The sequence below is a fragment of the Amblyomma americanum genome, chromosome 5 (assembly GCF_052857255.1).
Source record: "Amblyomma americanum isolate KBUSLIRL-KWMA chromosome 5, ASM5285725v1, whole genome shotgun sequence".
In the NCBI taxonomy this organism is placed as follows: domain Eukaryota; kingdom Metazoa; phylum Arthropoda; class Arachnida; order Ixodida; family Ixodidae; genus Amblyomma; species Amblyomma americanum.
The window spans coordinates 201,954,901-201,981,999 of NC_135501.1; the positions used below are offsets into that span (position 1 = coordinate 201,954,901).

Consider the following 27,099-nt stretch of genomic DNA (forward strand, 5'->3'; position numbering starts at 1 on the left):
ATAAAGCGGCCGTCCGGTATCAAACGTTGACATAAGACCGTTTTCGTAAAACCTTTTTATTCTCATGTCGATCAAAACGAGTTCAATAGAGCATACAAAACACAACATGATTCGGCATAGGGAAATGGATGACGGGAGCAAAAGGCTTAGTGAATGTGTGTGGTCTGGGCGACATGAACTATTTGACCGACTCTCGCTGCATGATTCCAAAACAACAGGCGAAGAAAAAACGCGCAAACGAGTAGCGCCGACTGCAGCAGCTATATGTTCTCGCGACAGTCTTGCAGTTCATTTCCCGTGGGGTGCAGTGCTATTCCACCGCGCTTTAAGTTGGGTTCGTAAGTGCACTTTAAGTAAGGTCTATGTACACGTGCCCGCAGTCTACCTTGTCCTGAGAAAGCACGCCATGCTCAAGTGGTGAGGCGTCTGCAGGGAAATCAAGCGATCCGACTGAAGCGCTCACGTTGCGTTAGGATGCTTATGTATGCAGCGCGATTTTTTTCAGAACGCGGCGACACATACAGTTTAACGGTGTTAAAACAAAATTGATTGGAAACTGAAATTTCTACGTTGTAGCCGTTATTTCGTTATCCCTAGACAGCCACAGCGCAAAATCATAATGTTGCATGCTACTACATACAGATAGTGTCACTGCTCTCAAGTTTTTGATTCGGAAACAATCAGCTCCTTGCTTCTTTGCCTCTGGTATAACAAGGAAAATAACATATAGCTATATCAATTAAATAAGGAACTACACTTCGTTCAAACGAGCTGCTAAACTAATAAATCTCTATGGCGACATTCGAAAGGGCTTACATTTCTTTGTACTCTGTATTTCACTACAGACTGTTTTGTTGCGTTGGAGTATACACTTGAATTACAAGGTTAAAAAGCCAAGAAGTGGTAAGAACTATCACGTCACATGATAGTCGAATGACTGCTGTCGTATGCTAGGGCGTAGCATATCAGCAACGTCCAGAGCTCAAATTTTTTTCTTCTTCTTTCATTGCAAATCGCAATGTTAGAACTAGCACGCATGTAACGCGCGTTCGTCGCGTGCTTTCTCAGAACACAAAAGACGCTGTTTACACTCAACAAGCGGAATCCCTTTCTTCGCGCGGAGCCCTACAAGGTGCAACCGAACTTTTATATTTAACTTTTTTTTTTCAATTGCTGGTTCGGTGTACAGGAGGAGGCAGCACGCAGTTACGATACGTGGTTCGTAAGCGGACGTAGTCGGACTATGTAATACTTCTACTGTGCTCCTATACGGCATACAAGCGCGACACGCTTTCCCTCAAAGGTTCTTTGATCGCTTCAGTTAAGGAACTCTGAATAATAACTCAAGTACGTTTCCCAGTCAGTATGTGACGGCTAGCGGCATCGATTGCTTCCTTTTCCGTGCCTTGAGCATCACCATCACTGAGGTGTTCACCGGGACGCCGCAAGGGGCGTAACCTTCGTGGTTACGCCGCCTGGCGTGGAGTGGCGTTATAACGAATTCGTATTCTAGTTCACTATAGTGACGTAGTCAACTAGCCTTCGCGTATGCATGGCGCAAGGAAAGAAAAGAGGAGATGCGGTTACGTCGCATTTTTTGAAGCCGGCTCCCCCCTGCTACCTCCCTACTTGGCCGCCGTGTCAGCGCGCTTGCGTGCGCAGCAGACATTTTAGCAGACGACACATCTGCGCCCAGCGTTACTTGGCTGCGCCGTCGGCCAAAGACTCCCAATTAATTGATCAGACAGCTACAGATGGCGCCCTGCGCGTTATCTTTTCTATGTTTCCGGCATTTTGAGTAGTTCCGCAAGTGACCTCACCATAGAGTTCTACACCAATCATGGCGCCGGATTGCGATGCGTGTGTCCTGTGTTGAGTTTCGGAACTGATGCGATCAAAGAGTTCTGACTTTCGTCTTGAATCACGTCGCGTTAGTTACCCGTGGCGTTGGTACATACATGTTGCATCGAGGAATAAGCTGCCACTTCAAAGGCGGCTGTGCTGTGTATAAGTGCCGGTAATAAAGCTATACGGGCAAGGAGGCAATGGCGGCGATAGCTTGGCGCATGTGAAGGCTGGGTTGGCTGATGTATAGTGTAGCACGTTTGTTCAAAAGTATTGGAAAACGCGGAAATAAAGAACAAAGAAACCATAAAACAAGTTATCGCGCAGTATTCCGCAGCACACAAAAAATTACGAAGGTAGTAACAGCTACTCTCACAATGCTACAACGCATTTATTGTAATTATTTTCTTCCAAGCAACGGGGTCTGCTAAACCGAAGGAAGGAGGATTTAAGGGCATGAATTCCTTCCGCACCTTGATTGCAGTCTGTAGGCACATAGTTCTGAACTAACCACGGAACTACAGATGTCATCATCAGTTCGAAAGATGGTGACGTGGTGTTGGCGCAATATTGGCAACCTCAGCCATGAAGGGTTGCGGAGTTTAACCGCTGAGTGAGTGTAAGGTGTATCGTGCTGGTCAATCAAGCTTCAGCACCGTGAATTTTACAACAAGCCAACCAACCGTGCATGAGCCAAATTTAACTAAATAAGAGGACTGACATGCCGGTGACACTACTGCTGCCGGCAGGTGGCGTGATGAGAACTGTCTTCGCGGTGACCGGCGGTACTGTAAAGTTTCGTTGAAGTAAGCCGCAGCAGAGTCAAAGCTCTATCTCCTTCACCAATGAAATAATCCAGAAAAAAGATGGATTGATTCCAGCATATACAATCTTACAAGGGTAAGATTACAGTGTCATGCTTCGTATTGTGTGTTTGCCCCCCTTCTTTGCACTGTTATAAGGTTATTTATAATCTGACGACCGTATGCTTAGGGGATATAACCATATATTGCTGTATGGCAAAGCCCTGCTTCCGACGTGGTCCCTGGTATGAACTTAAAATACTTCCGAAGGGTTCCGAAGGGTTACTGACCTCCAGTACCCCAGAAAACGCGAACAGCAAGCAGTCCATTGGCCGTAGTGGCAGCCTATTGGCTCTGCGGATCCCTGGAAGTTGCGTTGGCCAACACAGCTTGCAGTGGCACACAGCTAATTGAAATTAAAAGGATGGGAGCGTATGCGGAAGCATATATTTCCCATCAAATCAACGACTCTTGTGTAGGGTTCTGCATCGACTCTCCTGTTCCGTCTGCTGCCAGCCAACACCACCACGTGAATTTCACCTTATGATGGCACACGGAGATGTTATAAGCATCTCAGAGCATCTCGCACCGGTTTGTTACTGCACGAAACCCATAAGCCCCCCCTCCCTCCTTAGCTTATTATGCCACGAGGAAAAGTTTCGAATGTAAACGCCGACTTAACTTCGAAATGGACCTCCATGATGCGGTTGGTAACCATGCTCCGACCATGATAAGTTCATATACACTACAAAAAGAAATGAACAAATTTAGTTATCGTGCATAGAGTGCATTCTACACTGGAAAAGCTTAGCTTGCATGAATGACTTCGGGGCGCGTGTGGCTTGTACGGGATCTGGAAATACGAATTTCATGCTTGCCCGAACATTTCGTACACGCGTGGAATGTTTATAACTGAATAATGAATAATAATAACTGCTAATAATAACTTCTGATAACGAATAATGACTACTCTCTAGCTTCCGAAAGGTTGACGATGTCGCGGAACACAGCACTAATTATGTGAACCTGCCATAAGCGCAGAGCGGTAAGTAAAAAAATCATGCCCTGTAACACGCCAAAAAAATGCAAATAATTTGTGGAAATGGAAGCAAATAAAAGCTGGTGTGAGAACGCAGGTGATGCATACGTGTTCATGGGTTCTCGCAGTGCAGGCTTCAATGCCTGAAGAACAGTGGTGCTCTTGCTACTAGAGTCGAACTAGAGAAGCAGTGCTATTGCCAGCTCGCGGGTAGAAGTGATGTTGGTGATCTCCTCTCTAAGGTAGTATTGCCGAGATCTCAACGCGTCGAGGAAGTGGACGAACCTGAGTGTGCGAGCAAAACACACACACATACACACATAAAAATAGCACAGAAAATTAACTTAAAGAAACAAGCAAACAAAAACACTATGTTCTATGTCTATTCGTGATGTCAAAAGTTCCGAAAGTGGAATGGCATCGAAGTAAAACAGTGGACCCGGAAGTTTCACGCGAGGAAGTTGTAGAAACGAAAGACATCTTTGCTTCTGCACTATCTCAGCGGCGGTTCTATACATACAAGAAAACGAGAGCAGTAAGTTCATGCATACAAGTGCAGTAAAACATACGCTTGATAATTATTTTGAAACGAAAAAAAAATCCTTTTTCACTTGATAAAAACTTCATCGTCTCGAGAAATATGTCAGATTTGAACTTAACGCATATGCGTATGCTATAAATTCGTGATTATTAAAGATGCAAGAAAATAATGTCATTAAACTTCCTGCGCTCCATAAGCTTAAGATGCGATTATCTTTAATACTATGCACGATGCCCTCGTATACGTTGCGTCCCATGAAAGGAAGTGAGAACGCTTAAGTAAAAAAAAAGCACAAACAGTATTCCACACAGCAAGAGAGAGAGAGTTGGATGCGAGAATTAAAAACAAAAACAGGAGATAAAATAAACCACACCACTTTAAAAAATCAGCAACACTTGGAGGAAAAGTTGAGAAACTTACTTGTTTCCTGCATATTCTTATTCTTTCCTAAAGAGTGAGATAGAGATAGAGTTTCGTAAGGTTCCTATAGCCACTCGGGGTCCCACACAGTTCACGGATCACAAAGGGTTCAATGATTGGTTGGTTGTTGGCGACACCACCGCACGGAGCAATGAGGCACGTGATGAGGCGCGACAGGCTGTACGTTGAGTCTCAACAGTCACACGAACGTTGCACGGTTGAACAGAGATAGAGAGCGACATTGGGCGTCGAACGAGGTTAGGGATTCCAGGACAGGAGGACGAAGAACCGTACGACACTCTGACCGTCTAGCCGCAGATATAGAGGTGGCGTAGAGAAATCTGAATTTTAAAGTCAAGCAAACTTTATACTTCGTAGCAATAGCGAAACAGGACAAGGGACCAAGAACGAGTAGACACTACTCGTTCTTGGTCCCTTGTCCTGTTTCGCTATTGCTAAGAAGTATGAACTAACAAGCCCGAATTTCACCGTTTCTCAAACTTCCCAGTGCCTTAAAACCTTGGTTTAAATATTTTTCCGTACTGATTACTCTTAAGTAGACTAGCTGCCACGTTTTTCAACATTTACTTCCACGATTAATTTTCCTGCCTTTGCGAAACCGCTAGCTACTGCTTGAGGCGTCGTGGCCGATAATAAGACACTTCGCTCATCGCTTCCATTGTCAAATTAGAGGCTGACCGATAGCAAAGGGGCAAAGAAATGACCTGTGAAAAGATTCGTTGCAGAATACGGCTGCAGGATGCGACTAAAACTTGCATTTTCTCGTTCAGCGAAATGTAGTCTTTTCTCTGATCAGAGAAAAGTACTGAAGCAATGCTCGAGAATTTTGACTGCAACTTACTGAGTTTCAACAACATCTGTAAACAGTTCGACGACCTCCGAAAACGAAGCTTGGCTGAAAATTTACTCACTAGAATCAATGATTACAGTGGTCATCGTCAGAAGAGCCAGGGTGATGACAGGACAAATACCTTCCCAGAAATTTCCAATTTCCTTTGCCCTGAGTTATCCGCCTCCGCACAACAATATTAGCACTTTTTTGTATCACTCGTAGTTCTGCCCGTCGTATCTGTTTGAGCACCGTATCCGCAAGCGTAAGCAAACGCTTGTATTGTGGTCTTGTTTAGCACCTGACTCTCCAAGTCACACAGTTGCCATTTGAATGACTACATCGTTATGCCACTGCTTCTGAAACACACAAAGCACAAGACAATGGATTCGGTACGTTAAAACCTCTGCAAGGCCATGAATTCTCATGTCTGGCTCTCCGTCCTTCCGTCGCTGTCGTCTGCCTAGTGTACAGTGTGAGAATGATCGAGTTGAGCGAAAGGCCGGGCGGAAGAGCGGAAAGAGGCAGTACGGTAGTGTTCTGGTTAAGCGAGCCGCCAAGCGATGGCGCCTCTGGGGGCTGAGTGACCCATGCATAGCGCAATCCCTTCGAGTTCTTCGAGGTGGCGACCAACGCTTGGCGGCTCCGGAGATAAGAGGAGACTGACAGCACCCTTTGGGCGCCGGCGGTTTGCCAACTCCACCTTCCTCACACCGTGACTCCTTCTTCTAAGGACTGAACCTATGGTCCCACTACAGCCGGTGGATTCTCGGAGCTATGGGTTGCCCACAGGCGACCAGATGTCGCAGTCTTCAGAGTCACAGATTGGCGCGCACGGCATTATTGCTGCTTGTCCTGCGGAGACGCGTCCTTTCCGGGAAGTTGGCTACACTCAGTGTCCTGCTCCGCGATTTCACTCTCGAGCATGGCACGCACCGCGGCAGAGTCTGTGGGGGCCGTCGTCGCCTTGTCCCTGGCGCCCTCGGAAGTCGACGCTTTCGTCTTGTGGCTGGACTTGCGCTTGAGCGAGTGGCTGCGGCTCTTGCCGCCGTCGTCCCTGGAAGTCTTGCCGCCGGCGCGCCTGGTACACGATGACGTCGACGCTTCGGGCCCGCCGGCTGTTGCAGCAGCGGCGACGTCCCCGGCCTCCTGAGGAAGATCGCCCCTGGGGGGCGAGGATGGGCCGCTTCCTCCGCTTCCCGCGTTCTTGAGCAGTTCCATGAGGTGATCGTCTATCCTGGACACCTTGGTGTGCAGCCTCTGGATCTCCATCTTGAGGTCTACTCGCATGTCCATCAGATTGGCCAGGAGCTGCTGGTAGTCTCGTCCGCCGGCCCTTGGAGACAGTAGGCTCTCGGAGGGCTGAGACGGCGGTGCTTCTAGAGGAGGTAGTGGGGGTGGCCTCTGTGGAGGTTGCTGCTGTTGTTGCTGGTGCTGTTGCTGATGTGGCGGCGGGTGCTGCTGTTGTTGGTGGTGGCGGGGCGGCGGGTCTTCAGGCTCGCTGCCTTTGCCCGGGCTCGAGTTTTCGAGCTCAGAGGCTTCCTCGATGGTCTCGTGCTTGGAGCTCATACTCTTGGCCCACTTGGATAGGCCCCGTAACGGCACGGCGCCGTTAGATCCTGAGCTGGACACGGTAGGTCTTGCCGGAGGCACCAGCACGGTGGTGGGGGCGGGCAGTTCCTTGGGAGGCGCGGCAGGCGCAGCAACTGCCGGAACGCTGGGCTTGACGGTTACCTTCAGGGACAGTATAAGATATCAGCTTAATCATTGCATGAGCCGCAACATTTTGCCACAAGGGCAGGAAAAGCCGAGTTAGAATTTTGGTTTGGCCTTGTTCATACAAAGCAGAGGGAGGCATCGTGAACAGGCGAGGGCAAACGAAGACCTCAACTTTTCCTGCTGTCTCAGTTGACGCGGACAAGTTGGAAAATGAGTGGATTAAAAGGCACTGTTTTTTGAAGAATATTCACAGCCAAATGAGCGATGACTTGAAACCAAATATGAAGATAGGTTCGCTTTCTTGCATCTTTCACATTCTGGTACAAATCTGGCGGATTTTGAGAGAAATATGAGTTAATATGGCTCTTAAATTTGATGCGTCGACGAAAAAAAGAGGTTAACGTGATAGCGCAACGAAACAGCGCCAAACTACTCTCTACGACCAGGAAGTTAATCACAGAACGCAAGCAAGGAGGTCATATTTTATCCCTGATAAGGTCGGCGATGCGAAGATTTAAGCAAAGGCCATTCGCATTTAGGCGATAACAAGAATAAACATTGTGCACGAAAAGACAAACAACATCATCGGGCATTATAACACAGTAACCTGTATTTGAGAATTTACACTGCATGCATCCGCATATAAAGTGTCCAATAGCTTTATTTTCTCGTGCTCCAGTCATGCTCCAATCCTCAACATAGCTACACTTCCGCGCACAGTCATTACGGAGTATGCGAAACGATTCCGACACGTTTGACACGTAGTGCTTTACATAAACAGAAGCCGCTTGAGCATAACCGTTTTTACTGAAATATAGGCAGAATCGAACCTAGGTCGGCTTCTTGCTTTCATTACAGAAAAAGAGTAATGGTAACCATGTTTACTGTACTGTACACACCTACAGGCTGATTGTCACATAAAGTGCGCAGGTCTCTTTCAGCTAGTGATCTTGCAAATTGAGGCCTTAGACTTGTGTCAGCATCGCATATATTCAAAGGTGAAGTTGAACTACTTTCTGAGAATTCTACGATATTCAAGGATACGAACTTAAGAAGCTTGTAGGTAAAGTGTGACAAGTTTTTGCTCTAGCATTCAAAATGGAGTTGTAATTGTCGGTTAAAGCGGCGGCTATGTTTACGCTTCCCCTGAAAGCGTCATAGAAGTGTGGAGAATCTTGGTAATGACGTCACGGAAGGTGAGATTTCAAACTTCCGCCGCCTTTGACACATCCTGATCTGATTCCGGGCACTGACACAAGCGGTAATTAATTAATTAATTATTAAAGGTACCCTAAGGGCCCTGCAGGGCATTACATAGGGGGAGGGGGGGAGGGGACTGATTAAAACATGAGCATGATCACAGAAGACAAAAACGAAAGAAAAATAAAGGAAAGGGGCACAGCAATGTGCAAAAGGAGCAATAACGCATATCTGAACTTCTTTAAAGAAGAAAAATTTCAATAAATGACACACAATACGCGAGTAAGCAATTGCACTAAGATTAAGCAATTGCACTACACGTGAATTAACTTGAAGCTTACAGGAGACTGTTAGCACAGATACTGCAAACACATTACTGGCAAGAGAAGTAACATTTCAGAAAGAGCGAGGGAAAAAAAACATTATTTCTTTTGAATCTAGTTATTCAACCAACAACAGTTTGTTCCCTTGATTTTCATTCCGATTTCCTCAAGATCTCTCAAAATTCGTGATTTTTTTTCTCACAGACTCCTCTATATTTATGAGCCGCTTGAGATTGACCTGGATGAGTTCCTTCTTGTTTGGGTCTGTACCAAACCCTCGTTTTTGAGGCAACAAAAGCTGGCAATTATGATTGAAACTATGGCAAGTCTGGTATTGCCACTGTGGAGGTCGCCCAGGTTAGCGACCGCGGCCACATTTATTGTGGGCTGCCGGAGAGTAGACAATAGCGGAGCGGCGGCGGCAGCGTCCGGCCCAGGCCAAGGTCTCAAGCGTTCTCTCCAGTGCGTGCCATGGGGACACTTCTCGGCAGCACGCGCACTGCCAGCCGCGCGGGTCGCTACACCACAATACTGGATGGGAAAGAATTCCAATCGTTTATGACCAAAAGGAGAGGAGAGCTTCGACACCTTTTTGTGCGCGCGAACATCGGGCAGACTTTCTGAGCGCGGTCTATAGGCGAGATGAAAAATAGGAGGCCGACAGCACGACCTCGCTGCCTCCCCTGGTAGGCTTGGCGGCAATGTAGCATGCAGGCTCCTTAGCATTGCCTGAGTGCGGCGCACACGGGTGAGCCCGTCGCACACAGCCGCCATTCACCGTGTGGACAACCGCTCGCCGCCGAAGCCTCGCCCGTGCCCCAGCCGGTAAGTCGGAAGCCCTTCTTGGGTAGCCTTCTCCTTGCGAGGATTATCTCGTTGATGTTTTGTAGCTAGGTGGCCCGCTATGTGTATTATTTGCATGGGCAATAAATAATACCTGAGTGAACACGCCTTGTCGTTCCCCTGCCTTCCGTTGAGCCGGACCCCTGCTCGGTCAGCGAGCGATGATGCCGCTCCCTCGGAGCTGGATGGAAGGCCGGCTTCCATATCCCCACATGCGTTCGCGTTAAAGCTATAGGAGGCCCTGTACATTGATTGGTCGACGATGCAGTATGCGGAGTTTGTGAGCTTCTGTGACCTTGCCAGCGAGGGGTGCTGTCGCTAGGGGCCGGCCTATTCCTGTAAGCAACGTGTCGGCGGTTTCTTTTCTTTATCTCCTTTTCTTTCTATATTTATTTATTTGTCTTTTGAGGCATGCAATTCTCAGGTGCTGCAGTGTTGCCCTTGTAGGTAGGTAGGCAGGTAAACTTTAATGATTAAAATCAGAGGAATGTTTCTTCAGGCTTGTGGGTGGGGTCCTCATTCCAGGGCTCCACTGGCTTGCGCTGTCAGACGGACCTGTTTTATGAGGGCTCTTTGGTCCTCGATACGATCGCTGGTCAGCATCCCCCCCCCCCCCCCCTTGCCTCCACAAAAATAAAGGCCCACAAGTGGGCTGTACCGCACGAGGTGTGTTTAAATTTTTTGATGGTGGAACGAATCACTGACCCGTCAACACAAGGTTTCGTCCAAGACCCTCTTGCCAAGAATTTCACCCCAAAAAAGCTGAGCCTGAGGCCAGCTAGATGAAAGCTCGTACCCCGTGGGTAGCCGGCGGCAATGGGGATCGAACTTCGAACGTCCCGAATGCGAGGTGGATGCTCGAGCCACTAGGCCAAAATTACTGACGCGGTTTGCGTGCACACGTCACTAGCAGTAGCCAATAAAGCACCATGGTGTACTCGGTGCTTTCCGCAATAAGAGCGAAAACTTGCCAAAATAATTAATCAGCCATTCATCACATTTTAAAACAGCTCAGGTTCTTTTTCATTGGGTCATTAGCTACTCACAGACGCTGGAAAAACGAAAGGAGGCCAAATTTCGCGCAAGCACTGTTTTAAAACCTGGCAACTACGGGTGGGGTGCTCTAATACCTGGTGGGGCTGCGCGTTGTCCGCCGGCTGGTTCTCCTTGTTGTCACTGCCGGTCGCGACGGAGTCCGATCGCAGCGCCGCCCAGCGGGAGAGCTTGGGCGCGTGCGTGGAGGTGGGCGGGGCCTCCGAGATGTGCACCACCTTGGCCGACGGCTGTGCCGAGCTGTCGTGGGTGCTCGCCACGATCGCCGGCACCTGGGACGCCGGACGGACCTGCGCGCACGGGGAAGGCATCTCTTCTAGCAATACGCTTCCCTTCCTGGTCAGCCCATTTGGCCAAGGGATTGCAGCAATATATGGCAGTGTTTCCGCGTTCTGTACTAGGACCAGTCGGACTCTTTCTTGAACAAAGGGAATTGGAGGAAGTTGCACACAGTTTCTATTTTTTAAATCCGAGAGCATTAGGAGGGCCATGACGGCAAAACTGTCCGGTGTCGGCATCTGTGTTACGCCTCCGCCTGCTATCCGTGATAGGTGGCGTTTAGGGTTAGCTCCCGCTCTCAACCTGCCCGCTATAACACCGGCTATAACGAAATACCGGCTATAATAGAACCCCACTTATAATGAAACACTGGTTATAATGAAACACCTGCTATAATGAAACACCAATCGCTAGCAACTTGGTAAGGACAATTCAGTGACAGGTGATAAGGGATTCGATTCTAGTGAAGATAGTGGCTTAGTGAAGTTACAAGTAGCTGTAGTGGTCTTAGTGATACAGTTCGTGCTAAAGGCTGCAGAACGATGGTCCAAAGGAAGAGAATGAAGCTAATAATGCTCTCGCATTTCCTCCACATCAACCAGTTGGTCGCCCTTTTTTGTAGTCGTACGGCAGCGCTCAGGTGAATGTCACCGCAAAACTGTTCTGTCGCTTAACCGTGAAAAAATATGCTGAAGTTCGGGGGGCAAACTCTGTTGAAGACGGTTTAAGACACCCGTTCCTGACGGCGGAGATTTTCGCCGCTGCTAGAGTATTAGGACTAACCGTGGCAGGCTAGGTGGAGCACGGGCGACGCCCGCCATCATCGGAAGACACTGCCCCACACTCCGCGTCGTTCCCGCCTTCTATCTTGAAGGCATACACGAGACAGTGCTTTCATGCCTTCTTGTACAAGACAGGTGACCAATGACACCCCTTTACTTTCCTGGGCTAGCGCAAAAGCCACGAAGGTTGGTAAATACGATTTGACAGGAGAGAGCAGATACGAGTGTCTGCTTCATGGGGCTCTTTAATTAGCATCGGACCAACTTCGCGAGATTCCACTCGTCACCGCAGTGAGATAGATGAATTTAGGACTTACGATAGTTGTGTGTGAATTTTTAGTTACATCAGGAGAGACCTTGTGTTTTTTGAGCCGGTTTATACACGTCAGATGACAGAAGGCGACGGGGTGCCCAGAGGACCCCAGTCAGAGAGGGCGGCTGGGGCACCGGCAGAACAGACGGCGAGAACAGAGAGTGCATCGGTTTGTCTGTTCTCACTTTCTTCCTCTCATTTCTATTCTCCTTCCTCTCCTTTCCTTTTACGAGGGCATCTAATTTCATTATGTTTCGGCACTACTATAGCATTGGCAGCTGTTGACGCCTTTACCGGAATTGACGTCACTTCCGCTGACGTCACGGTGTGGTGACACTACTTCCATCCAGCCAATGGGAATGCTCCGGCCTGGTGACGTCCCTTCTCTGCAGCCAATGGGGCTTACATCAACACTTGCTACCCACGACGAATGCCTAGTCCGTGGAAATACTAACTGTGGCTGACGCCCCCTCGCAGTTGTTCTCTAAGGGAGCAGTAGTTACACATTTAGTCCGTAGCGAGAGTACCCCCTGTCTTTCCGGATTGACTCTAAGGGAACAGTGGTTTGCCTTTTATAGACTAATGGCTGCGGCAGTACAGTTAGTCTACACGGGGTTATCGGCTCTCTTAGTTAGCTTTAGTTTTTTTTCTCTCCACAGTCCGTTATGCATACCAGGGCGCCCTTCTCGACGTCGGGCGAGGGCAGGATGGCGAGCGGCGACGCCGGGGACCGGTGGTGGTCGCCGGGGGTGGTGGCCGCGCTGGCGGCGGCCGAGCCGTTCTTGCGGAACTTGGAGAAGATCTTGCGCACCAGGTGGTCCTGGGACAGTTCCTGGAGCGGCTCGTGCTTGCGCCGCTCCGCGAGCTCCTTCTCGCGCTTCACGTCAGACACCTTGCGGAAGATGAGCTGCGACATCCATCATCATCGTCATCATCATCATCGACAACATCACTGTAGGACAAAGGTTTCTCCTATGCCTCCTCCGCAATTAACCCTGTCCTGTGCCAGCTGTGGCCACCGTATCCCCACAAACTTCTTAATCTCATCCGCCCACCTAACCTTCTGCCACCTCCTGCTGCGCTTGGCTCCGCTTGGAATCCACTCAATTACCCTTAACGACCAGCGGTTACCTTGCCTTCGAATTACATGTCCTGCCCAAGCCCACTTCTTCTTCTTGATTTCGACTAGGATGTCATTACCCCGTGTTTGATCCCTGCGACATCCACCGCAGAATTAATCGTTAGCCCAGGAGGAAAGTACACAACGCAAACACTATGGGACAAGAGACTGGCCCCTATCTGACGCAGGCGATTTCTCTTAGTGTTACGCCACTGAATCTCCAGAGCATTTCTGGCAAAGACGGCATAAGATTAAATGAGATAAAGGAAAATAACAAATAAGGTTCATAAAAGACATGATTAAAAATTCATAGAGGCACTTAATTGTCTTATGAGTTAGCAACGCGACAGCATTAGCGGCTGCAGATACCTCTACCGGGAGTGACGTGAGTTCCGGTCTGGGAACATTATTTCTATACAGGCAATGGAAATTATCGGCTCTGGTGATGTCACCTCTCTCGAACCAATAAGAATGATCAGGTGAGGTGACCTCACTTCTCTTCAGCCAATAAATGAGAAGACAAGGAGTTGAGATACAACAAAATGAGGATGTAGGGTAAGAGCCGCTAATTATAGTGAGAAGAAAATTGGTTTTGAACCCAATCCTGTATCTAAAGCCTGTGAGGGACGACAAAGCAGAGGGCTGAGAACGTAGACATACAGGGACTCACTTTTAACGCGCACATATAACTCAGCGTTCGAGCGTTTTCTCATTTAGCGCGCGCCGAAACAGAGCCGGCGTCGAACCCACGACCTCGTCATAATTAGCAGAACGCCAAAGCCACCGGGCTGCCGGGGCAGCTACGCGTAGAGTGAAGGAGCGACAGAGTGCACTACTTGCCTTACACAATAGAGACAAGCCCAAGAGCTAGGACTTTATTTTCTACTGTTTTGTGCCTGTATTTTTACAATTAGGCCGTTAATCAACATATGACAGGATCTGCGGAACAATTCATAACATGCACAGCATAACAAGGAGCCAAAATACGCCGTTGTTATTACTGAAAACAAAAACGCGATTGTAGACGTCCTTAGCTGTTCAAGGCAACACTCAGTCAGAAAACAAAGTTTAAAAGCGCAGATATCACTCGGTAGGTAAACTGAAACTACGCAAACTACGCAGCCCATGACGAGCAAACCTCGCACGAGTCCTTCGCCTTCTGCCCCGTCAGGCACCTAAAAAGCGATACAGGGACCCACGAACTGCGATGCAACGAGAGCGATAAAGAAAGGAAACAGCGGCCTGACACGCGGTTAGCCGACGACGGACTGCCCGAAATAAAGCTCACAGCGTGGTCCGCTTCCAGGCTTGAGGCTGCGACCAAGCGAAAACCTTCGCGATAGCAGCGCGCGCGTCCGCGGTAAAACAGCGGCCCGTCCAATCGATACCCCCGGGCCCGGAGCGGCTCTCACGTCAAACGCGCGCAGGTATATAAGGCAAAGAGAGCTTTGGAAGGCAACAACCGTGCCTCGCCGAACGTGTCGTGTTTTGAGACTCTTACGTGGTGACCAGGTCAGGTGACGCATCACTATCGTCATCCCCAGCGTGACTGCGCCCGCTGCAGAGCAAAGGTCTCTCCCCAACTGTTCCCAATCCAGGCCTCTGAACACTTCCCGTAAACAGGTGGTAAATAGCACTGGCGAGATCGTGTCTCCCTGCCTGACACCCTTCCTTAGTGGAGTTTTATTGCTGAGTTTATGGAGCACTATGGTACCTGTGCAGTTGTTATAGATATCTTCCAGTATTTTTACGTGAGACTCTTCTACAACCTGGTCCCGCAATGCCTGCATGACTGCTAAGGTTTCCTCTGAGTCAAATGCTTTCTCATAATCAATGAAGGCTATACATAGGGGTTGGTTATATTCTGCGCATTTCTGTATTACCTGACTGATAGTGTGGATATGACCCATTGTGTAATTTCTTTTACGAAAGCCTGCCTGATCATTTAGCAGATTTAAAAGTCTAAGGTTGGCCAGAGTCTGTTAGCGATTACCTTAGTAAATACCTTGTAGGCAACGGACAGTAAGCTGATCGGTCTAATTTTCCATCTCTTCGGCGTCTCCTTTCTTATGAATTAAGATAATGTTTGCGTTCTTCTAAGCTTCTGGTAGGCTCGATGTCATAAGCCATTGCTTATACAAAGTGCATGTGCATATGCATATGCATGCGGCTCGTTCGTTATTTGGCAAATTTTGTTATTAAATCCGCGTCTACATTATGTTCTGACATACCCAGCAATTCTGGACAAAAGCATTTTTTCAACGGGAAAGAATTTATGAACGCAGTTTTTTTATATATTGTAATATTTCACTATACCAATAAATATATCCGCAGATCTCCATTCGACAACCTTGCATTCTTTAGCCATTAATGTTTTCGCTGTTGTTAGAAACGTTACACACTCGTTTTCTAAGGCAGTTTTAACTACTCGATGCGAGCAATGGAAAAATTTTACAAGAAATATTGTGCTAAGCGTCGGAAGAATGGACCATTACCTTCAATATTTCCATAACAGTATCTTGCAATATTCTAACATTAAATTTTTTTCTGGACATGGAGTAGCAACCAATTATAAGAAGCTTTATTCAGATGTCTTTAGCTTTGAAATTTCTCGCTTGTCATGCAAGGAACTGATTAAAAAAGGATGCGGACGACAGGTGCAGCTTCGGTCTACCACGAGGCGTTCTGAATGTAGTACCACGCAGTAGTGGAATTCCACACAAGGCGTATGTTCTAAATTCCGTCACTCTCGAAGCTTGGCGATAACTGATTGTCGCGCCAGTTGTGGATTTATGGAGAATTACTCAAGACTTTTCAAAAGACAGAAAAGAAAACGCACAGGGCGGCACAAATAGATCAGAGCGCGGCTCATAGGAGCCGCCACCGTCTGCTGACCACAAGAAACTACGGAGTGCCAAAGCCGGGAAGAATAAAGTACTGCGGCGCCTATAGGGTGCAGTGACGTCATCGAATATCATTCGTGCGCTCTGGAGTTCTGCACGTTGCGCCAAAAGAGGGAGTATTAATGGCGTCGAATGGTGGTAGCGGACGGACGAGCAACGTAGCTGGGGAAATGGTAAGAAAACTTGGTCGGAGAGAAAATGTGGGATTTTCGGGAGACGTGAACGCACTATAATTAATTTGGCGCAGCTAGCATTAAACAACCGATGATCATCCCTGGTTCAGTCAAGCACGTATTCAAGCTTTCGTCGACTATCGTGAAGGATTTGCGCAGAGTCTAGATAGGAAACGTTGCAGCGGCGACATCTTTGGTTTAATAAAGGAAGAGGGATCACGGAATACTTATCGTGTCGGGAATCAAACTTCCAATCTGTGGGCCTCCAAGACAGAAGGTTTGGGCTTCACAATGGCAGGGGCTAAGAAGCTGGTGGCGATAACCGATGAAAAGGGTCAACGAACCCAGCGGAAAGTTGGCGACCACACGCGGTGTGGATTCCGTGTTAGAACTTCCTACCAATTATTGGTTGTTAGTTTATATTTTCACCAAGAACCCAAGTGAACTTGAATAAGCCGCATTTTTTTAAAAATGAAATAACATGTTTATAGTTGTTGACTGGAGGTCAGATGAGAGTAAGTGAGCTCATAGCTCGAACAGGACCCGGCTAACAGAGTGATGATGCAGACAGACTTGGGCTCCACCGACCTCAAGACCGGCTCGCAGAACAGGTGGGACATCAGTAAAATTAGAAAAAAAATCAGAAGTAAAACAAGGTGGAAGACAAGAAGAAATATCCAGCTGCAATTATCGGTTCAGCACTTGCTTTAGGGCACCCAAGCACGTTTGTTGCCTTTCCAGCTTTCTACTGCGGCGCCTTCCACTGCAAGCGCTGTACGACGAGGCCTCATTTAACGCGCGCCGAGCAAAACAATAGAAAGGTAAGGCGGCAGATAAAGCAAGACGGCTTCGCGAGCAGAAAAACACGAAAGGGCAACAGGAGGAGGAGGAGGAAAGGGAGGAGCAGGAGAAAGAAATGCCTCGCAGCGAGAGGACAGACCGCGCCCTAGAGAGAGAGGGAGAGAGACAAAGCGATGCGTAATGGCGGCAAAATCTCCTCTCCCTCTAAACCCCTTCCGTGGTATGAGGGGGAAAAAGAATCCGCCTCGCGTGCCGAAGTGTCCACGCATAGGAAATCCCTTTAGTCGCCGTCGCCTAAGACGACGACTACATAGCCGGAGTGGCAGCGGCGGCTGGCGATACGACGAAGGCAAGGACATCCCTCGACCATGGCCCTGTTCTTTTCGCTCGTCGACCATGGCCCCCTTTCTCTTCGCTCGTCAAGGTAGAGGGAGAGAGACAGAGAGGAAGGGAGAGAGGGCGCCGACATAGCCGAGCGATTCGGGCCAGGGGTGCGACGCCGGACCGGGTCAAGGGCCGGAGAGAAGCCGCGACGCGAGCTTTTGGGTTGATCGCAGTGCGTCTCTCTGTCTGTGCTCTTCTTTTTTTTTGGAAAGGGTCAGGTCAGTCGGGGCAGTCAAAAAGACACGTCGTCGCTGGCGAGGGCTATAAATAGAAGGCGCGATGCGAGGAGCCGTAATTACAGGGAAGCGACGAAACGAGGCGGCACGTTCTCGCGAGGATATCGTCATCGTCATCAGCCTTTCGTCGCGTAGCGGAGGAGAACGGAGAAGGCTGTGTCTGTGTCCACGACCACAAACGACTGTTAACTGACCATCACCACCAGGCTTTCGCAATGATGAACCGCCCCGTCCTCTTCTCTCCTCCCCCTGTCTTTCTTATCCCCCCCCTCCCCCCCCCCCCCCCCCCCCGCAAAATGTCCGCTTCGTATCGTGCCGAATAATTCGATTTGCCCTCATTTTGCCGAGTTAGTTGTCCTGGATCACGTGAAGCGTGCCAGCGTTTTTTCTATAAAGCTTCAGGTCCGCCTCAGGATTTAGTTTCTAGAATTTAAATATATTTTTCCTTTCTGGAGACGAAATTTTTTACGCTTTTATGTAGGTGAGACTGCTCGCTGTTTCTTGATATTACCCATGCCACTGAGTTAAGCACTTTTTTTCTCTTGTCTTCTAAACGAAAAATCACGTTAAAAAGTTTGTACAGTTCAAGGGATCTGCTTTAGTTAATTTTGTAATCAGCTACCATTCCGGCATTTCTGCAGAAGGCTAACCTCAAACAACTTTCTGTAAAGTGTCGAGGTTTCATGAGGACCGTGCGACTGCTTTTATAAGAATCACAAAATATGTACAGTACTCACGGATTGAAATAGGACATTCGGAGCGCGTGGCCGTCGCTTCATGGAGCGCCGCCCGTAGATGCTCATGGAACCAAGGTGGTGCATTGTGGTATGGCGCGAGGGGGAGAACATCTACAAAGCAGAATTGTTCCTTCCAGTCGCCAACGAGCCGGCCTGTGGTTTACCACATGCCTGCGTGGCACTGCAAGGCTTGCGCTTCGAATGTCCTATTTCAATCCGTGAGTACTGTACATACATTAGCTAATACTGGATAGAATTTCGGATTTAGAGACATTTTTGAAATTAATAGATCAAACTTACTAGCCACAACAAAAAAAGAGAAGAATAACGCATTTCTTAAAGCCGCACTATTTGCTGAGATAGCCAAAGGAAGTTATGCTGATTCTGTCGTTCTATGCGGCGACGAGCTAGCCAAAGAATTGGGTCTTGGCGCGTAACATTAATTGATGGTCCTTTCTTTGTCCCTTTCCATTTTCAATCCTTTACCGATAACTCTATTTGATTCCTTCACAATTCAGTGGGATTATTTGGTGCCCACTGTTTGTTGGAGAAAATCACTAATTCCGACGATTAACTTTCTTCACTATGGGTATACTTCACCCAGAGGTTTGTAAAGTTGGCTTTGTTGCACAATCAGTTTTTATGCAGTAGTGCACGCTTTATAGGAGCTTAAGTTACCTTTATTTCAGGATTCTAAACCTCCAATCAGCAGATGCCTGCTAAAAAACAAACGTTCATTATCTGCTGCTCAGTTTGTGCGTTTACCGTGTGGCTATTTTATAACTTATACTCACCACGAGACGCCTTTTAGACCCTGCTTTCCGTGCTAGCTAAGTAAAGCGGATAATATCACCACACTGCCGTTGCTTCAAACTATTTCCAAACCTGACGCATTTCAAACATTTCCGGCCGGCAGAATTTCGCATATTTTCCACTTAGCGGAAAATATCATGACTCAAGAAATACAATTTGCTCAAAGTATGCGTTCTTAATTTTTTTTTCGATGAGAAAAATAAAACCTTCCGGCGACTCTCTGTAATTTGAGCACAAAGGGGACCGACTATTTGTTTCAGTTATGCGGAATTTGGAGCTAAGAGAACACTTTTAATACACTCGGTATTGACGGGACCAAATCATCATTTCAGGTAAACCGGAAGTTCGAATTAAGCGAGTTCGAACTAACGAGGACACTGCGACGCTGACTACGAAGGCCGGCGTTGTAAGCTCCGGAAAACCACCCGGATATGGCCATCGCTTTTAAATCACTGCAAAGGGAAAGAGAGAGAGAGAGCGAAAGAGACACTCACCCTGTGCCTGAGGTTGTATGTGAGCAGGAGGTTGCGCGCGAAGGAGTTTGCAAATGCGTGGTAGAAGTTGAGCACTTCGAGCAGCTTGTCGCGCTTGATGGAGTGCAGGTCGCAGTAGGTGAGTGCGCGCACGTTGGCGCACGACTGCCCGATTGTGGGCTCCTTCCAGAAGGCATCTCCGAAGACGTCGCCCCGGCCGAGGATGGCCACGACTTCGTCGTCCTGGACCACTTCCAGCGAACCGGCGACCACGAAAGAGAGCGTGTCGATGCTCTCGCCCGTGTGGTAGAGCAGGTCACCGGGCGCCGAGTGGTCCATGCTGAAGTACATGGCCAGCGCGCGCAGGCAGCCGTCGCTCGCGAGCCGGAAGGCCGGGTGCTCGTTGAACACCTTGCGGTTCAGGTGCACGCAAATGTCCGCCGTCATGTCCTGGGTACGAAGGCGTCCAGAGATCGTGAACACAGTTTACAAGTCCGAGGAGAACGTCATTCATTCATTCATAAAAGAAAGAAACAAAGAAAGGAAAAAAAGAAACAAAGAAAGGAAGAAAGAAAGAAACAAAGAAAGAAGAAAAGGAAGGAACAAGGAAAGGAAGAAAGAAAGAAAGAACGAAAGGAAGAAAGGAAGAAATGAAGAAAGAAAGAGGAAAAAGAAAGGAAGAAAGGAAAAAGAAATAAAGAAAGAGGAAAAGAAAGAAAGAAACAAAGAAAGGAGGATAGAAAGAAAGAAACAAAGGAACGAAGGAAGAAAGAAAGAAAGAAAGGAAGGAACGAAGGAAAAAGAAAAAAGGAAAGAAAAGAAGAGAAAAAGAAGGAAGAAAGAAGGAAAGAAGGAAGGAAAAAGAAATAAAGAAAGAAAGAGGAAAAGAAAGAAAGAAACAAAGAAAGGAGGATAGAAAGAAAGAAACAAAGGAACGAAGGAAGAAAGAAAGAAAGAAAGAAAGGAAGGAAAAAGAAAAAAGGAAAGAAAAAAAGAGAAAAAGAAGGAAGAAAGAAGGAAAGAAGGAAGGAAAGAAAAAAGAAAGAAAAGAAAGAAACAAAGAAAGGAAAAAGAAAGAAAGGAAGGAAGAAAGAAGGAAGAAAAGAAAGAAAGAAAAGAAGAAATAAATAAATAAATAAAGAAAGAAAGCGAAGAATAAATAGGAGAAGGAAGAGCCTCTGTACCTTCGGGCAGTAGCTGAGCACCTTCTTTGTGTCGATACCCTTGCTCATGGCCCAGGTGGAGACCACGTAGTCCATGACGCGCTCACTTAGAGCCCGCGGAACCTCGTGCAACTTCATGAATTCGCGCACGTTGTTCAGCATTTCGTGGTAGCGCGCTGTCGCCGACGTCATCTGCTGGATGATGGTCGTCACGTGGCCGAAGATGGTCGCGTACAGCAGCGCTGCGAGTGGGCGAGATGGGAATCACGAAAGTGGCACCCCGGGACCAAGATACACCCCTAAGTACTAGCTGAACGTTCTAACAGAGCTGCGCTTGCATGATCCTGCACGACCGCATTTCTGTATCGATTTGCATTAGTCTCCCTCGTGCGTTGTGACAAGAGCCTTGCTGTGAGCACTTGAGATACGTAGAACGCACTAGTCACGACCATATACAGTCGCACATCTCGACCACGACCAGAAAAGGGGCATGTAACAGTATTCGACTGGTATTTTGCATACGTGGGGTGAATGGATAGTTGAACAGCCTACCAAAGACAAGGAGCCGGAGAACTCGAGAGGCTCTCGTTCGTTAAACCGTTGTAAGTTGTGACGTTCATAGCGACATTCAATCACTACTGAACATTGTTCATTACGGTATCGCCCTGTTACTCCGGGTACAAAGACTAAACCATATAGACGCAAGGCTGCGTTCGCTCACCTCCAATGATCATCATGCAGATAGTGAAGACTTTCTCGTTGTCGGTCTCCGCGGCCACGTTGCCGAAGCCGACGCTCGTCATGCACGTCATGGTGTAGTAGAGTGACGTCACATACATGGTTCCGCGGGGAGGCCCGCCATAAAGCTCCGCCTTCAGGCCATGGTGAGAGTCGTTCACGTAGCGGACCTGCGGACGCCAGCGGACGCCGTCAACCCTTCGCTCCGCCCAACCTCTTGGTCTCAGCACAAACTCATGTCGCGATTTACTTCGGTCTCTGTCGCGATGCGCGGTGAAAAGCAAGAAATCATAGTCATGTCACAAACATGTTAGCCCAGAGGTAAATGGAACAATGTTCGGCGGTCAACGTCCTTAACCGTAAGAAGCACACAGTAACTCTATGGAACTGTACACACTGAACAGAAAAGAGTGAAAAGGGAGTAAGATGTCTTCCAACACACTCCCCACTTCCTTTTATAATAGGATGTGCGCTAGAGGACATCTTATTTCCTTTTTACTCCCATGTAGGCGTATTCTTGTTTAGAGTGTATATAATTTTATTTTGGTGCACTATGTAATAATAATAATAATAATAATAATAATAATAATAATAATAATAATAATAATAATAATAATAATAATAATAATAATAATAATAATATTAATAATTGGTATTGGGGGAAAGGAAATGGCGCTGTATCTGTCTCATATATCGTTGGACACCTGAACCACGCCGTAGGGGAAGGGATAAAGGAGGGTGTGAAAGAGGAGAATTCTCATTTTAGAACGGTGAGAGAGAGAGAATGACAAACGGAAAGGCAGGGAGGTTAACTAGGTGGGAAGGAGAACGGAGGGAGATATATAAAGGGGAGAGAACAAAGGGAGATAATCACTTTTCCACATGTCCGTTGGCCATTACTTGCAAGGTACACAGGGCACACACTGATAGTGAGATTTGTTCATAAGTATTAGCGGTTGTCGTTTCTCTCAGACGTTCTATAGACACTGATACGAAGCTTGAGTAATCTGCTAACTTTAGACCGAATTCGTCTCAGCGAGCGTTGAACTCTAAAAGGAAGACGCACGAATGAACACCAGGACTCGAAAAATTCGCAGTACTTGCCCAGCTAGGGAACTGGGCAAAGGAACACTGTATTGTCCATGTGCATTTTTTGGGTGTTCATCTTTGCCCTCCGGGGTGCCTTGCCAGGCGCACGGTATGCATTACAGTCCCTCTTCTTTTATCGTCGTGATTCAGTGTTCTGTTTACCTGACGTGTTAAACAAAGTCCTCCCACCCTTTCATTTCCTGCTCCTTCTCACACACCGCTCCACAATGTTATAAAAAACTATGGGGACGCTTCAAGAACCTTAAGAGTAGAATGCGATATCATAGATTTCAGGGATTTCACATTTCCCGCAGCTTATGTAGCAACCTTTGTGTGTTTTTGTCAATTTATTAATTTATTTGCAATTGTCGGTCCATCAAACGCCATATTAGGACTGCTAGCTGCAGCAGCAAGTATCCACTATGCTGTGATGGTGCCGAAATTTGTATGTCTCGCATTTTTTTCTCTGATTTTTATTTTGAACGTCTATCTAGGTTGCTATCTAGACACTAGGCTGCTCCCAACCCGGTGCGCAGGTTGTGAGACGTCACGTGACCTCTCTCTACAATCCACTAGTTTCCACCTGCCACACTGGGCAGGTTGTGGTTACGTCAAAATGACACGTGACTTCTTTCAACCAATCAGGGTGGTCCATCAGGGCAAGGCGTGGTGGCGTCACAATTTGACGTGACCTCTCTCGTCCAATCAGCGAATTTTGTCTCTGACGTCGGCGGGGTTGTGATGCGACAACTCTAGCGCCATCGCGTTAACAAGCGGCGTAAGTGAATTACTGCGACGTGTGTATGCGTGCCTTGAACTGCGACTGCGTCACGTTGGCGAGCTTCCACAGCCAGCTGAACTGGACGCCGTTCTCGGCGTCGCTGCGGCCGATGCTGTACCAGATGCAGGCGAGCCAGTGGGCGACCAGCATGTAGAAGCAGAGCAGCAGGATGAGCATGGCGGCGCCGTACTCCAGGTAGCGGTCCAGCTTGCGCACCACGCGGCCCAGCCTCAGCAGGCGCACCACTTTGAGCGCGCTGAAGAGGCTGCCGATGCCCTGCTGGTCCTCGCCGTTGTCGAAGGCGTTGAACACGTCGTACGGCAGGCACGACAGCAGGTCGATGGTGAACCACGACTTGAGGTAGTTCATGCGGATTATCTTCGGGTCGGACACCACCTTGACAAAGATAAGAAGACAAGTGGTATTGTGCAACGCACTTCTAAAGACGGTCTCGGCATGCAGGGCGCTAAGTAGGTCAACGCTTATTTCCTACAATGTAACTGAATACGTGAATGATCATAATTCTCAGTAAGAATGGCCTTAATGAGGATGTCACCTCTAAGAAAAGATAACCAGGACATTCTTCCTCACTGAGACTTTTAATAGGTCATGTTACCTCCATTGTGTTAGATGGCAGTTTTATTACTCTATTTATGTAAGAGTGAGGGAACAACAAATACAAAAGGACGATAACGACGAACGCACCTCCCCTCCGGGTCCGACGAACGTTGTGTGGAAGTTGAGCACGATGTCGATGAAGAAGATGACGTCGACGATGGAGTCGAGCACGAGCAGGCTCACGTCCTCGCTCGTCTTGTTCTTGAAGGCCACGTTGTAGGGCACCATGATGGCCGTGTAGAAGGTGAGGCACAGGATGACCCAGTCCCAGATGGCCTTGAAGGCGCAGTAGTGGAGCAGGATGTGGGGCGGCGTCTTGGGCGCCTCCTGGCGGTACTGGGGCAGCACCTCGGCGTTGAGGCTCATCATGTGCGCGATCTGCGACTGGCGGGACGACACGCCGCCGCCGGCGTCCGCCTTGATGGCGGCCGGCAGGTGCGACGAGAACTGCACCAGCACCGACCGGCTGCGCGTCACCGAGCGGGCCAGGCGAGCGAACTTGCTCAGGCCTGCTGCGAGGACCGCGAGGTCGTTGACCCGGCGGGGCAGAGGGATAGGGTAGAAGAACCGTTAGTACCACCACCATCATCATTAGAACCATAAGAAGGTAACGTTCACTACAAGGTAAAATAGCTGGTGGTTAAGCTCTGGTTAACCCTGGTCGAAAGCGAAAAGCTGCATCCCCCTGGCTACGTTTGTGGTCGGGTGACTGGCGGTCTCCACGGCAGGCGTCGCATCGAACACACCTAGCGTTAGGCTGAACGCATCAAAGTGTACCGGCATTTTATGCAGAACCCGCTTTCATAATCTGCGCATGTGATGCCGGCAGACGCTTTCCCGCTTGACCGAAGGTCATGGTCAAAAGCCACAGGTCGAAGTCGAGATAGATGGTGTAACAGCCGCTGGTGTCGCTGCTGCAGCTGACGTCATGTGGCGAACCTGATTACCACCAGTTAGCTCATGGTCTGACCTCTACCTACATTCAAGGTGAAACTTGCGGCCACCATGACCTCTAGCTACATTCAATATCAAACTTGCGGCCCCGCTTACGACTCGAAAAGATGGCGTAGTGAAGCTTTTCGCTTCAAAATAAACTTGTCCCGCTAAACTTCATTCTGCCCAGCACCGTGCCCCAGTTCCAGCAAATTTTCTATTTGGGGGGTTAACATAGCCATCATCTTTATCACCATCACTGTCATGGCCAGGTTGTTTAGATACGTGGATGAGAACTATAGTTGGATACAACTTAAAAAAAAAAACAGCAGTTGCTAACACTAGGCCACTACCCGCGGTGTCGTGTATTACTCCGCTAGCCAATCACAGTAGTAAATGAAATCAGTTTTTTAATGTCTGACTTTATTAAACGAGCCAGGTATCAAGCTTCTAGAGCCTATAATTTTGTTCTTGCGATAAGTTTCTTGTTGAGGTAACGAGAAAAGTTTCAACTACGGACTACTTTTTTGTCGCGGAGGAATTCTGTGCGGCGGTCCTGAATGTGGGCGGAGCTTCACTGCAGACTTAAGTTGTACCCGACTATAGTGCACCTTCAACGTTTTCCCAAAAAATAACACAACTGATTTCACAATAAAACAGCGCACTATTATATATGCAAGCCCAGTGCCTTATGTAATATGCCTGAATAGGGGACTCCGAGAGAATAAAGTTGAAATGAACACCATCTCAGCGATGCCTGACCTGCCTCCCTCATTCCATGTCTAGTGATTCCTTTTTTCTTTTCCCAGTCCGGTTTTTATGATGCGTAACGACCAGCTTGCCCCATTTCCAATTCTTCTAAAGCGATTATCTCTGCGAACCGCCGGTTATAGCTCCAGCTTTGCGCAATATTTCTTCTCCTAGACGCAGATGCGGGCCTGATCTCGGATCACCCTACGCACAGCTTGCTTCACCCCTGTGTGGAGCGCATGCGCTGCACACTAACTCACAAATAAACTGATGCCTTCCCGCAGTTTCTAGGTTCTATAAGCAAAGCTTGAGCAGAAACAGGGGCTCATAAAATTACCCTTTGGATGAGCTCAGTTACTTTAACTTCAAATCATCGGTAGCTATCTATAACCCTTTATACGGTGCAAGCTGAATGCATGGCTCACTTGCACCCAAACGGTAAAGTCACACTCAGAATAACTCTATAGATTGAATGACATCACTTTCAAGCTTTTTTGAGCACTGGTCTTGTAAAAAAAAAAAAAAACACCGGCACACATTTGCGGCAATGACTTCGTAAGAAGACCTCAACCGTAGTACGTATCCTTACATCGGTCTTATCGACGTATACGAAAAATTGCACTAGGAGCGAAAATTGCTTAAAGATGCATAATGAGGCACTTCACTGATGGAAAAATGTTATTAGCTCAACAATTTCTGCAATTTTATTTTTCCCGCCGAAATGGACAGCGCTGAACTGTACACCCACTCTTGTAAGAAAAAAACACACACGCACAGAACACCAAGAAGGCCTATTAGCGAAGCATAGAAACACACTAAATAGTTTCTTTGAGAGTTTGGTATTAGTATCGAGCACATAAAAATATGGGACGTTTGTGCAATACTGTCTCCCTGCCGGCACTTGAAGCAAGTGGAACAATATATGTCCCATTGTCTTGCAAATAGCTAATACCAGCTTTTATTGTCTTGTGCGCGCTGCTTCAACGCTATGCACAAGGATGACGTCAAATGTCCAAATATGACCCTCGAAGAACTCCGAGTTCGCCGCTCCTTGAGATAATGGTGAATAGTAGTATACCGACACATGTGCAGTAGTCTGCGTGAACTCTATTTGGGTGCAGGCATCGTGACACTGTCACGCCGTGAAAATAGGACACGTAGTGGGCAGTCACTGGCCTGCTTAACAGCTGTTGTTTGCCTTCGCCTTTAAAGTTACCTCAAATCAGAACATTTATTTGCGTTGGCGACAGCCACTGTTCGCTTGTGAGACGCCCTTTTGTTTCACAAGGACTGCATATGCCTCTGGTGTGAATGTGAAGCTTCTAAATTTTTGCCTAAAATAATACTTCACAGCAATACATTTAATGGTCGCATTTC

The 27,099-nt window shown here is 47.9% G+C and overlaps 1 protein-coding gene across 2 annotated transcripts in view; it reads right to left on the reverse strand.

The window, feature by feature from the left end:
- Positions 1 to 5,085: 5,085 nt before the first annotated feature.
- LOC144133432 (potassium voltage-gated channel protein eag-like) overlaps positions 5,086 to 27,099 on the reverse strand; it is a 120,894-nt gene continuing 98,880 nt past the window's right edge. Inside the window, exons 3-10 of one of the 2 annotated variants that reach the window (XM_077666526.1) lie at positions 24,127 to 24,548; positions 23,452 to 23,817; positions 21,535 to 21,721; positions 20,835 to 21,055; positions 19,672 to 20,100; positions 12,684 to 12,917; positions 10,714 to 10,926; positions 5,086 to 7,232 (exon numbers count right to left, since the gene is read on the reverse strand). In XM_077666526.1, the coding sequence (XP_077522652.1) occupies positions 6,339 to 7,232; positions 10,714 to 10,926; positions 12,684 to 12,917; positions 19,672 to 20,100; positions 20,835 to 21,055; positions 21,535 to 21,721; positions 23,452 to 23,817; positions 24,127 to 24,548 (2,966 nt within the window). In that variant the 3' untranslated portion in view covers positions 5,086 to 6,338. Of the gene's footprint in view, positions 7,233 to 10,713; positions 10,927 to 12,683; positions 12,918 to 19,671; positions 20,101 to 20,834; positions 21,056 to 21,534; positions 21,722 to 23,451; positions 23,818 to 24,126; positions 24,552 to 27,099 lie in introns of both variants that reach the window. The other variant, XM_077666525.1, reaches the window with a different exon arrangement.